Genomic DNA, 12,427 nt, shown 5'->3' with positions numbered 1-12,427 from the left:
GCTCCAACATCTACAGACTCTTAGGCACAAAGGAAGCAGGTTCCAAGCACAGAGAAAAGATACTGTGCTTCCAGAAATTGTGAGAAAATCCTGAGACTTAAGCTTCATTAGCTTCACATCCATCAAGCCCTGGGTGTGAAAGAAATTCTGATAAAGAGAAAAGCATGCAAAACACAGGAAAGAGATGGCTCAGCAAAAACTGGGGGCTCCCCTAGTAGAAGAAAAGCTGGGGTTCAGGACTCAGAAGACAGAAAGGAAATGAGCAGTTTCAACCAGAGAGTCACTGAGCCCAAAACTAGCCCTTCTCAAAAGAGAAAGGAAGAACAAGTATGGCTGCTGCTCTGGAGATCATGTCTGACTGTAGCCTTCAACCTGAGGTAAAATTCAATCAATGAGGCCAGGGTGGAGAAAGCGGAAGATGTGCTGCCGATGAAGGCGTATGCCAGAACAGGCAGAAGGAATCTTACCAGAAACAAAAATTCCATGTGTTTTCATTTCCAGTCTGTTGTTACGCCCTCCCAAACCCACAAAGAGAACAACCACCTGAAGAGAGGCCTAACTGTAGACTCCTGGGTTTGAGTCAGCCCCTCAGAAGCAATTTTGTTGATAGTTGAGGGCTCTATCAGTGAGTACTTTGATCACAGTGACTCAACATAGTTATTTTGTGTTATAATTGCAGAGGGTTGAGTCCTGATTGCTTGGTCCCAGGTGCATAGACAGAGTATCAATGTGGCTGAGCATGTGGAGGAGAAAATCTCATGACAGATAGACAGACACACAGAGAGGAGGGGGGAGGAGGGGCCAGAAGAGCCTAAACAAAATGCCTGCACCCTAAGAAGCCTCCTTCCTCCTACGAGATCCCACTTCCTAAGTCTCAGAACCTCCCCACACAGTGCACCACATGGCAGCCAAATGTTTATCATCTGAGCCAGCGGGTACATTCCTCATTCAGGCCATAACAAGGGCAGAACACGTGAGCCAGTGTCTACGGCAGGGCCAGCTGACAGGAGACTGAAATCCCAAGGCCCAGTTTGACAGTTCAAAGCTTTTTCTTAACATAATGCCTGACTTTTTCATTCTAGCCCTTGAGCCTCAAAGAACAGTGGGCCTACCCACTTAGAATTCGCTAAGGAATTTGCTCTGGGCTCCAAACCATGTCCCAGGATCCTGAAACCTTATTAGCTTAAGGTAAATCTGCTAAGAAATGAAACCGTTGACAGGCTCATTCTTCCTAAGACCCATCTAAAATGAGCCTTGAAAGCAACAGGCAAGAGCACCTGGGAAGCACAGTGGGGTCAGTCAAGGAATTTATCGATGTTATGGTTCCAAAGGCTTGGTTAAAACTCTGACTTTTAGTATGTTAAATGATCTGATTATGAATATATAATACGTACAGACAGAGCAGGATGATAGACAACTTGGGGACATTCACTGAGCCCAATCTGCTTAAATGGTTTCCTCTGGTTAGCCACATTTCCTGTGGCCCGAGGATCCTTCGCAGGAGAGCTTCTGGTTAAAGCACGAGCGTTCTACAGCAATTCGAGGAAACAGTGGATCATGCATAAGACTTCAAGGATAGCAGGGGCACAGTTCGGATAGATCAGGAAAATACAATAGAAATTTAGATGTAGGCATTTTAGTTTCTGGAGTAAAGTGAGACTATAAATGTAATAATAAAAAATGAGAGTTGAGAGAATATCATCCATGATTCCCCACCAATGCAAGTGCCAAGAGGCAGGAGCAACACTCTTTTACATGGGTTGCCTGTTTTCAGCTGACCTACATCATCAGTTCCCAACCCTCTACTCAGACATCATGAAACACAAGCTCTACCTAGCGCCCATCATCAGAGGTCATGAGTAGTATTCACTCAGATTTGAACAAAGTTGTCGGTGCTAGTACCTGGCTTCCACACACCAGGGAGAGGAGGGCAGTTGTCTACAATTACTGTTCTTCAGGGTTGCACCTAGCTCATCTCAGTCCTGGGAGTACCCAGAGAGAATACACAGAAGAGGAAGTGGGATAGGATAAAATAAAGAGCTAGAAGAGGGGAGGAAAAAAACTAGCAGCTACTCTGTGAAATCATTGGATAAAAGGATTGTCTACAGGTGGAGAGCAACATTTACAAGGTTGTAACTTCCTTGGCATTGTAAGTATAATGCACCCATCACTTGCACCTTCATATGGCAACAGCCTACTTCCTCCGCTTATATTGCTTATCTCCAGCCCTCACCAGTGAGAATGCATTGCTGCCGGGCCAGCTGGCACTCTGTACACATACAACTGTCTTTGTGAACTGGAGTAAATTCATCATGTAGATCATAAAAGTATCCAGAAAGCCTTCATGTGTTAGACAGCCTGCTTCTCTCTACTCTGGAATACAAACTCCTCTAGCAACCAGACTTGAAGAAACAGCCACACATGAGCCAATGCCCAGAAGAGAGGGAAGTGGTGACAACATTCCCTGCCAGGAGAGGATGGTCCAACAGGGCCTGAAATGCTCCCAGAATTCATGCTGCACTCACCGTAAGAGCACAGCTAGTCACTTTTCTCTTAAGGGACAAGCCACCTTACAGATTGGCGGGTGTGTGCAAGTTTTCTGCACTTTGTAAGATTCCAGTCTGATTTGGCTGTCTCTTTCTTTTCTTAATTTTCTTTTTTCCTTTTTTTTTTTTCAACTAAGGCAGCTTATTGTCCTGATGGAATGCTAATGTCTATTTTCTACCTTTGTGTCTATTCATACATGTGTCACATCTGGGATTGACTCCTTATTCCCAGTTTCTTCCTGGCAAAGACAATGAGCACAGTGAGCATATTAATAAATGTTACATAATAACAACTATTAAATGTTCCTTTGAAATCCTAAGCAGCTTTTTATCTTTAGCTCCTACTTTGAGATAATTATACACTTCCCTAAAGCTATTTATAGCTCCAATCGGGAAGAACAGCTGAAAAGAAATGTGAACAGTCCTGCCAAGTCTGTGGTGAAAGAGCTATTAAACATGTTTAAAGTGGTATTTGACATATGGATGTCAAACACCGTGAACAGAAAACTTTCCCAGCCACATCTTCATGATAGAGGAAGCTATCATGTACACATCTTGTCTGTATCATCATCATCATTAATTTACAAAGACACTGAGACCACACAGAACAGAGAGAGCATCATTTTCATGCTGACATACAGGGTCCTCCAGAATGAGAGTACTTATATGACATCACAACTCATGCCCTCCCTCGGTCCTTTGAAAAGCAGACTGCCTACTCACTTAATCAAGACGACAAGACAAAGTCACAGACTAGCCTTAATAGAAGAGGGGCAGAGGGATTCTTCCATGCTGTGAGCTAGAAACCACAGGGTCAAACACATGGAAACCATTCCACAGGGTTTCAGGTCTAGCAAATAGAAAGTTAGCAGCCATTTCCTCTGGGTACACCCATTTCCTACCTTACTTGATACACCAGAGGAAAAAAAAACTGGAATAAAACTAACAGCCAAGATTACTTCCTCCTCACCTTAATGAAACAAGTTAGTAGAGTGGGTATGCCATTGGCCTGCAGGACTTAAGACCTGGACCCTGACTCTGTTCTCACAGCTTAGAGCCCATAATTTTTGCCAAGGCTGTAGTATCAGAAGGTTTATTTCTGGACTGTTGGGGATACTACTCAGTGTGAGCAGCCATGATACAAGACAGAGAAGCAGTGACCAAGCACAATGCTACTACCCCCCCCCCACACACACACCCAGGAATGGCAGCATCTAGAAAATTGTGAACCAAAGGGAAGGGAAAGAGATAGCTGAGAGGTCATTTATCTATTACTATCACTATACTTCTGAGACATTACACTTCTGTACTTTATCTTTCTGCCTGCATTTGGTTTTACTATGCTTTCATGAGAAGCCAGTTGCCTCAAGAAAGATCACACAGAACCTATTTATTGCTCAGCAATGGTAGTCTTCACACAGAGTAACCTAAAATATTGTGGTTTCTTACAATCTAAGATAATCATAGCGATTAACACTATAATTTAGGTGAAGTAGCACAAGAAAAATCCACCTTTCTCTCTGTCACAGAAAAATGTTTTTTTTTTGTGTCACTCACAAATACTTTGCTAATAAGAACAGCCCAGAAAGATGTCAAAGCATAAAAAAAAAAAATGTTTGTCAACAGGCAACCTCCAAAGAAATCTCCAGTCTAGGGAGCAAAGGTGATAGCAATAGATTAAAAGCCAGAACTAAACCTTCTCCAAGGTTTAGGAAGAAGAAGTCAACCATGGACACCTCCCATCTGAACCAGTCTGTCTGTCCAGTCTGCCCTGTGGCTCTGCATAGCCAGACCTATATATATGTGTCAACTAACTCTTTTCAATAAATGTCATATCTCCTACTGGAGTTCTCTTTCTGGTTAGATATAATCCCACAACCCATGGAACTTATTTTCATTCTACAGTAAAGCCAACTGCTTGCATTTTGATGTTTTAAGGTTGAGATTGCTACGTGCTGGCCTGAATATAGACAGATCCATTATATTCACAGATGTGAGTGGCTTCAAGTACAGCATATTATTGGATTTTTCTAACTCTCTCTTACCTTTTTGTTTCAGAAGAAAACAGTAACGATATGTTCAACGTATCCTTTCTTTGTAAATTTAAAGAAGAAACACATTCAGCTGCACATTAAAGAGAGAAAATCAGGTTCTCATGTCTAATGAACACAACTCTGAAACTCTTGTATTCAGACAAATACATCCTGTATTTCTCTAAAGGGACTTCTGGAACTGGAGTTGCAGCATGAGTCATCCACATAGCAGCATTCCTGCTTCACAAATGCTAATAGCTTTAAATGACTCAGCTGTGCATTTTCAAAACTCACATGGACAGAATCTCTTCACTGTTTCTTGGTATTCATCATTTTCTGGCAAGTTTCATTTCAGCCAGAATGACTCAGAGATTGTCTAAAACTAGAACACAGTTAATGCAAACAGATTGGACAGGTAATTTAAAACCAAGAACCCAAAGGGAGCAGATCTTGAAAGGAAACTCAAACTTCCACTATTAGTAACAAAATTTTCTAGGACGAAATGAAGTCTTTAAAGTTTAAAAAAAAAAAAAAAAAAAAACATCCACTTTAGAAATAGTAAACATTTATTCATTTTCTTATGGGTAGCTCTTTTCTTGGTTGTAATAAGAATATTAACAAATGAACACACTTATATTTAAGTGTTACAACCCCAAATTAAAAGTTTTTCATTCATTAAAGGCAAGGTACCATTTTAAAAAATAAATTAATTTTAATTACAAATGACAAGTACCTGTGGCTACCTAAGAAATGTATTAACATTTGCTTGCAATAACAAACATGTGCTTTGATATTTTCATCCCTTATTATAAAAGTAGAGTCTTCGATGAAGGCAGTTTGTCAAAATTATGGTTATGCAAACATATCTGAAACTGGTAGTACCTTAAATTCAAATAAAATTCCTAACAGGATAAAATAGCAAGCATGTGGAAATTTTTGTGATCTATACATACATATTTTCATGTAAAGTAAAGATAAATGAAATTAAATATTTTTGTCACCAACAAAAGTTTGAAGATTAAAAGGTTATTTTACTCCATGCTTCAATTGAACAACTGGTCTAAGCAGAAAACTAGGAATTAGATAAGTCTTTATATTTCCCTCACTCTCCTCAGGAAATTACATGTGATAAAGAGATGTCCTAGAGAGACATCTGCAGGAAAGAAATACTCTACTAATCAGCCTTCTGGAAGTCATGACTTACAATTACTGAGTCATTCTCTGAGCCCCTACTGTGAAACCACAGGGTTCATCAGACATTGCTCACTCATAAGTGGATATTAGACATATAATATAGGATACACCTACTAAAATCTGTACCCCTAAAGAAACTAATCAAGAAGGAGGACTCTGGCTAAAATGCTCAGTCCCCATTCAGAAAGGCAAAGAGGATGGACATCAGAAGAAGGAGAAAACAGGGAACAGGACAGAAGCTTGTCACAGAGGGTGTCTGAAAGATCTTCCCTGCAAGGTATTAGAGCAGATGCTGAGACTTATGGCCAACCACTGGGCAGATTTCAGGGAATCTTATGAAAGAAGTGGGAAATAGTAAGATCTGGAAAGGACAGGAGCTCCACAAGGAGAGCAACAGACCAAAATATCTGGGCACAGGGGTCTTTTGAGATTGATACTCCAACCAAGGACCACACATGGAGATAACCTAGAATCCTGCACAGATGTAGCCCATGGCAGCTCAGTGTCCAAGTGGGTTCCATAGTAATGGGAACAGTAAAAAGAAAGTAAAGCTGGTGCTGGCCAAATCCTCACCAGCACACATGGCAACTGGATGGGCACAGACCTCCCAGACACCCTTTCATTGTAGATCACCACTGGTTTCCAACCACAACTACTTTAAGATAAAACAGATGGCATTTAAATGATATTCTGATTTTCTACAGGACTGTTTCTTGGAACTGTGCTCCAGGGACCATCTGAACCAGAATCAGGCAACACACTCAATAGAATGAAAATGAACATTACTGTGTCTAACCATCGACCCAGAGGCCCACAAGTTTGTATTACTAGGCTTCCCTGGGGAGAATCAAACACACATTAAAGTTTAAATACCACTACTGCCAACTATTTGAAATGTCTCTTTACTCTTTCTTTTTACAAGAAATATTTTCTCATATCTTCCATGAATCATATTAGCTAGTAGGAAAAATAAATAACTTCTGATTCTGTCAGTCAGCAGTGGCTAGTAGTGGTTATTTTCCCATCAAGAAAACATGGAATAATAGGCGGCATTAAATTTTGTGCCTAAATTCCTTGACGGTGCACCATAATATTTTTTCCTAAAGCTTTCAAAATGTATATACAGTAAAAATATTTAGAGTGATCTGTAAACTGTTATCTGAGCAGGTTATCCAGTGTAAGGCAAGCTGCAGTTCAATGTGGCCTTCTGCATGGATGCGCAGGCTGGCTCAGCAGTCTTTACCGAGTCCTCACCAAGTGTAGCTGCCTGTGAACAGGAGAAAGTACCTCCAACTACACAGTATACAGAGCATGAAACTCAGTTCAACTACAGTCACATGGGGAGTCTCAAAAGCTACCAGTATGAATCAATATTCACAGCGCTGTCCTTCTTGAAAGTTAAATTTTTAACATCCGTATTAATATCTGCTTGAAATCCAATTCATATTGACAATGGAAAGTAAAATGCATTTCAATGTGCTGCTAAGATCTAATACAGTGTTTAAGTCCTATATGATGCCAACGGACAAAGATGTACTTACCTTTAATAAATATAAACTAAAAATTAAAGAGGTAGGTGGCTATCATATGCAATGAACTCAACATAATATGGCGAGTAGTGTAAAGCTCTTTAGGCAGAAGGTGAGGTCCAACAGCACTGAAATTGCCTCAAATTGCTTCAAGAGCAGGATTTCCCAGGTCTTTGGTGCTGTCAACAAATTTCCAGCATTACAATTCCTGGCTCTTTGATCACCTCCCCCTGAAGGGGGGTGCAGCCTTATCAGTCCACAAAGGAAGACAATGAAGCCAGTCCTGATGAGACCTGATAGGTTAGGGTCAGATGGAAGGGGAGGAGGATCTCCCCTATCATTGGACTGGAGGAGGGGCATAGGAGAAGAAGAGGGAGGGAGGGTGGGATTGGGAGGGGATAGGGAAGGGAGCTGCAGCTGGGATACAAAGTGAATAAACTGTAATTAATAAAATTAAATAAAATTTAAAAAAAAGAAAGGAAGAGCTAATGAATGTAAAGTAATACTGGAGACCAGACAATAGTCATGACATTGGCTGGGCTCTTCCAATTATACTTGCATACAAGGAAACAAACAAACAAACAACTCAGGGTTGGGTTAGACCTCAGCAATTCTTGCACTCTAACTTGGGTTTTTAAAACTGAAGAAACACAGACTTGTTCTTCCTGATGGCTCACAAAAAAGTAAAATTCTAAAAAGGTACTATACATCTGCATTAAGACACTGCCTTAGCTCAGAATGCAGTCAGAAAGCCACCCTTTCAGCCCTTTTGTCTTTCATCTGCTGGCTCTTTACTACATGAGCCACAGGCAACAGAGAGAATCTGACCAAAGTTCTCGATGCACCAGGACACCAGACAACTAAAGAAAAATAAGGAGAAATCCAAAGCATGGGCTCTTACAGCCAGTCTAAGCTCAGATCAGGGTCTATCTTCCCTTCTCTGTGGAAGACAAATGCCTGAGCTCACACCTTCAGTTCTGCTAAGGAAAGCGCTAAAAGGCCAGTCTGATAGTCTGATTGTCAGAGCACAGCCTAGAGTGTTGGAAACTCCCACAGCTGCCAGGCTAAGAGCCACACACAGCAGCTGTACTGAGCATCAGTACCTGTCGGCTGCTTGTTTTATAGATCAAAAGAAATCATCTTATTTTCAAATTTATATTTATCTTCAGATTTTTGAGTTCCATTTGAAAGGGTGGATGTGTCATTTGTTTCCTTTAGAAACTCCAAGTCTTTCTCAGACACAGAAACTTCAAGGCTTGCTTGAGCTTCATGCAACCCCTTCCCAAAAAGGAGAAGAAGGGGTGGGAGGACAGAGAAGAAATAAAAAGATTATGTGACATTCTCCTTGACTATGACAGGTTTGAAGTGTGAGGAATCTATGCGGCACAATGGAACAGCTGAGTCTGCATTTCAGATGTTTGGAGCGCAGCTCTACCCAAATCTAGGCAGAATTTCTGTCCATCTAAAACTTATTTTTCTTCACTCTTAGAAAAGAAACAAGTGATGCCTACCACACAAAAAAGCAGTGCACAGGGCCCTGCTTACAGCGCTACCGCAGGTGGTCCTTCTCTCCAAACTTGGGGAGGGTGTTTGAATGCGCAGGATGGCCACAAGCTGGACCAGCCACCCTCATTCTGCTCCTCCCTGAAATTTGCCACGCCTCCTCAAAGTTTCCCTGCTCTGAAAGTTCATTGCTGTGCTTAGAAAATTCCCTATGTGTTTATGTTCCCTTTAAAACTGAGCATGCAGCTAAAGCACTTTTAATAAAAACTAAGTAGAAATCATAAGCACATGTCCCCCAAAGCACATGTCATGTATAAAAAGATTCTAATAAACACAACTGAATTAATCTGCAACATTGTCTTTTTAAAGTGCACCGCAGTAAATTGTAACAACATTTTCATTGTCACTAGCCCCCTTGCGTTTTGCTTTTAAATAAAGCTAAGTGTCTATCAACAGAGATGCATAGGGATTTGACTCCAATATGATGGCAATGAGCAGCAGTGTCTTATAGGAAAGGAGAGGAATGGATTAACTCAACCAAGCTTACATCAGCAGCATAAAAACCACCGACAATTCAAGTTATTGGCAGGTTCAATGAAGCACAATTCTGATTCATGCTACAAAAATAAAACCAGTCAATTAAACTAACAAAAATCGCTCCCCCTCCACACACATACACACACATCTTAAAGTTTTCTTAACCTAGAGGTAAACATATATACCACTCACTTAGAGTATATTCTTGACTTCAGGATCAAAGTACTTAGCATTCCTTTTATACACTCACACTTACAAACACACACACATTATAAAAAAAAAAGTTTAGAAGCCATATGAAAAAATTTCAGTCAATAAAGAACCATAGTCACTACAAATGTCTCAGAGTCACAGTATTCACAACACCGTCCGATGTTCCCCACACACATAGACAGCACTGGGGCGTATCCGTCGCCTCGTGTGCCCGGGAAGCCGTGGCAAGAACTTGAAGGACTTGGGCATCATGTCCAAGCAGGCATCATGAAACTTCTTAATCCTCCAGTAGTATATCAGCGGGTTCAGTGCAGACTTGAGGTAGCAGAGCCACAGCAGCCAGGTGCTGATCTCAAAGAAGTTGTGCTGGGAGTAGAAGCGCTCGCTGAAGGCAGCCACGAGGCTGTACGTGGTGAACGGGGCCCAGCAGACAACGAAAACCGCGAAGAGGATCAAAATGGTGGTGAAGGCACGTGTTTTAAAGCCCATGTCGATGCTCATCTGGAAGGGTCTCTGTAGACTCATGAGACCAAGTTTGCTGGCCTGGCTGAGACATATCCCTTCCGGGTAGCTATGAATCCTCAAGGCGTTGTGCCGAAGGGTATTGAGGATGCCCATGAATGAATACAGTATCACCAGGAAAGGTATAAAGAAAGAAATGAGAGAAATCAAAATCACATAAGCCTGGTATCCGGAATTGGTTGTATACCCAAACACACACTGTGGGGCCCGAGAAGGCATCTGCAGATCAGGATTTCCCACAGCCAAAGGAAAAGCTATGGAAAAAGCCATTGCCCAAGAGACTGCGATGAGGACCTTAGCCCTGTAAGGATTTAGCTTATCTTGCCTCTGAACTATGATCAGGAACCTGTCGATGCTGATGATGAGCAGGATGGCCACTCCCTCTATCACAAACAACCAGAAGAACATGGCAGACAACCTGCAGAAGAATTTCCCAAATATCCATCTGGTGGTAAGAATAGTTACCAAGGCAAAGGGCATGTTCAGCACTGCAAGCAGCATGTCTGCAAAAGCCAGGCTGGCAAGAAGAATGTTAATCGCAGAACGCATAGCAGCTTTTTGGTAAACCATGAGGCAAACAACCAAATTTCCAAGAAAAGACACAAACAGAATAAATATCATTATAGCCGAGAGGATGATCTGGACAGCTAAGTTTAGGCTCCTGACAACTGTGGGTGTTGGGGTTACAGCTGTGCTGTTTGCTGCCAAGGAACTAAATCCAGTGCTAGTCATGGTTTCAAGACTGTATCTAAGCAACGGGCCAGTGCCAGGAGGCTGAAATGGTAGAGGGACTGTAGTATTCACATGGGAGTTTTCATAGATTACAAATGTCGTATTGAATGTCCCAGAATGGGATGCAGTCAACACTGCTGAGACAACCATGGTTCTAGGAGGATGGTAGGTTCAGGCAGAAATGTGGGTCCTCATCGGGCATTTTGATACAGCACTGTAGGGTCAGGTTCCACTGATGGGCTTCAATACACATTCTGGAAAACGGACAGAGTTCCATCTTCCACAAGAATCCTTTTGCCTGGAAATAAGCACAAAACAAAGACCATGAGATCAGATTAGTAAATACATGTGACTATGTTGTGTCGCCCATCCAAGGACTGGCTAGGACTGTATTCCCTGCTTAGCTTCTGAGGTCATACAAGGCTGAGTGTGGTCAGGATAGCATAGCTGTAGACACATTTGACTTTTTTATCTTTCATCATGTAGGGTCACTTTTTTCCTTCTAACTCTCTAAAACTCTGTCCTGCTATACAATCTTAACTAAAAATTACAGAAATTTTATAGTATTTGTATATAAAGCAAGATGGATCTTGAAATTCATTAAGAAATCAAGAACAGAAGTCAAAACCTTATGATGGATGCTTTTTAGCTTCAGTGGTCCTCTCTAGGAATCAGATCATTGAGAAAGACTGTAAGTGTCGGAGGCTGGAGAAGATCTGAGAAAAACTGTCCTTTTGGATTTGGGAGGCCTGTAGGAGTCACGAATTTTCACAGCAGCTGTGGTTGTATGCACAAGATAAAGCCACTGTGGCAGGAGTGGGAGGGGCTTTGAGACCTAACTGAGCTGTTATGGATAACGATAGCCTTGGCTGGAGGGAGTGAGTGTCCTTTGATGGTGCGGTCCTGGTAGGCTGATCAAGCTTCAGTGTATGGCCGTACATCTAGAAGTAAATGGGCAGCTCAAACTGGACTCACTGGGTTATTGAATCAAATGAAGAGGACACATGGGATATGGCGAAGGGTGGTGGATCTTAGAGGCCCGAGAAGGGTCAAAACACACTGTATGAAAATTTCCCCACATTAATAAAACACTAAAAAATAAACTTCAAAAAACTATACTATCAAAGCTTTCCACAGTCACTATTAATGCAGATTTCACTAATTTTCTTAGGAGAACAAACTTTAAGTTCTTTCCTACGGGTTCTTATTCCATCTTTACATTAGCATAAAGCTCATGGCAAAAATAACCTAACCTCGATCCCCAGCTTAACAGGCTGGTAATGACGCACTTTAGGGTTGACAGCTCTTAAAGGTAAGAACAGGGTTATTTTCAATTAAGATCTGAAATTTTTCTTGGCTTTTCTTCCCCCTTTCTCCCTTCCATCTGCCTCTTTCTAATTCCTCCTCTTCCTCCTACCCCCACTTTCCCTCTCTATCCCCTCCTTTTGTTTCCTTATGATCTTTTCTCATATCCATCCCCTTCCAGAAATTCCCCACCAACCATACTAGAAAAAGCCATTCAAATAAAGAAGTCACTTTTCCTAAGCTTCTCTCTTTTCTTCTAAGCCTGTCCATTTTCATCATTTTTTTTTCTTCTGATGTGAAGACTTCTGTTTTT

At 41.5% G+C, this 12,427-nt stretch overlaps 1 protein-coding gene across 3 annotated transcripts in view; it reads right to left on the bottom strand.

The window, feature by feature from the left end:
• Positions 1 to 5,134: 5,134 nt before the first annotated feature.
• Positions 5,135 to 12,427, bottom strand: part of Gpr63 (G protein-coupled receptor 63) — a 52,284-nt gene continuing 44,991 nt past the window's right edge. For all 3 annotated transcript variants that reach the window (XM_021657510.2, XM_060386073.1, XM_060386074.1), the window contains exon 2: positions 5,135 to 11,107. In XM_021657510.2, coding sequence (XP_021513185.1) covers positions 9,700 to 10,959 — 1,260 coding nt within the window. In that variant the 5' untranslated portion in view covers positions 10,960 to 11,107 and the 3' untranslated portion in view covers positions 5,135 to 9,699. The remainder of the gene's footprint in view (positions 11,108 to 12,427) is intronic.

The sequence above is a fragment of the Meriones unguiculatus genome, chromosome 6, assembly GCF_030254825.1.
Source record: "Meriones unguiculatus strain TT.TT164.6M chromosome 6, Bangor_MerUng_6.1, whole genome shotgun sequence".
Lineage (NCBI taxonomy): Eukaryota > Metazoa > Chordata > Mammalia > Rodentia > Muridae > Meriones > Meriones unguiculatus.
This window is presented reverse-complemented; position numbering and strand designations above follow the sequence as displayed.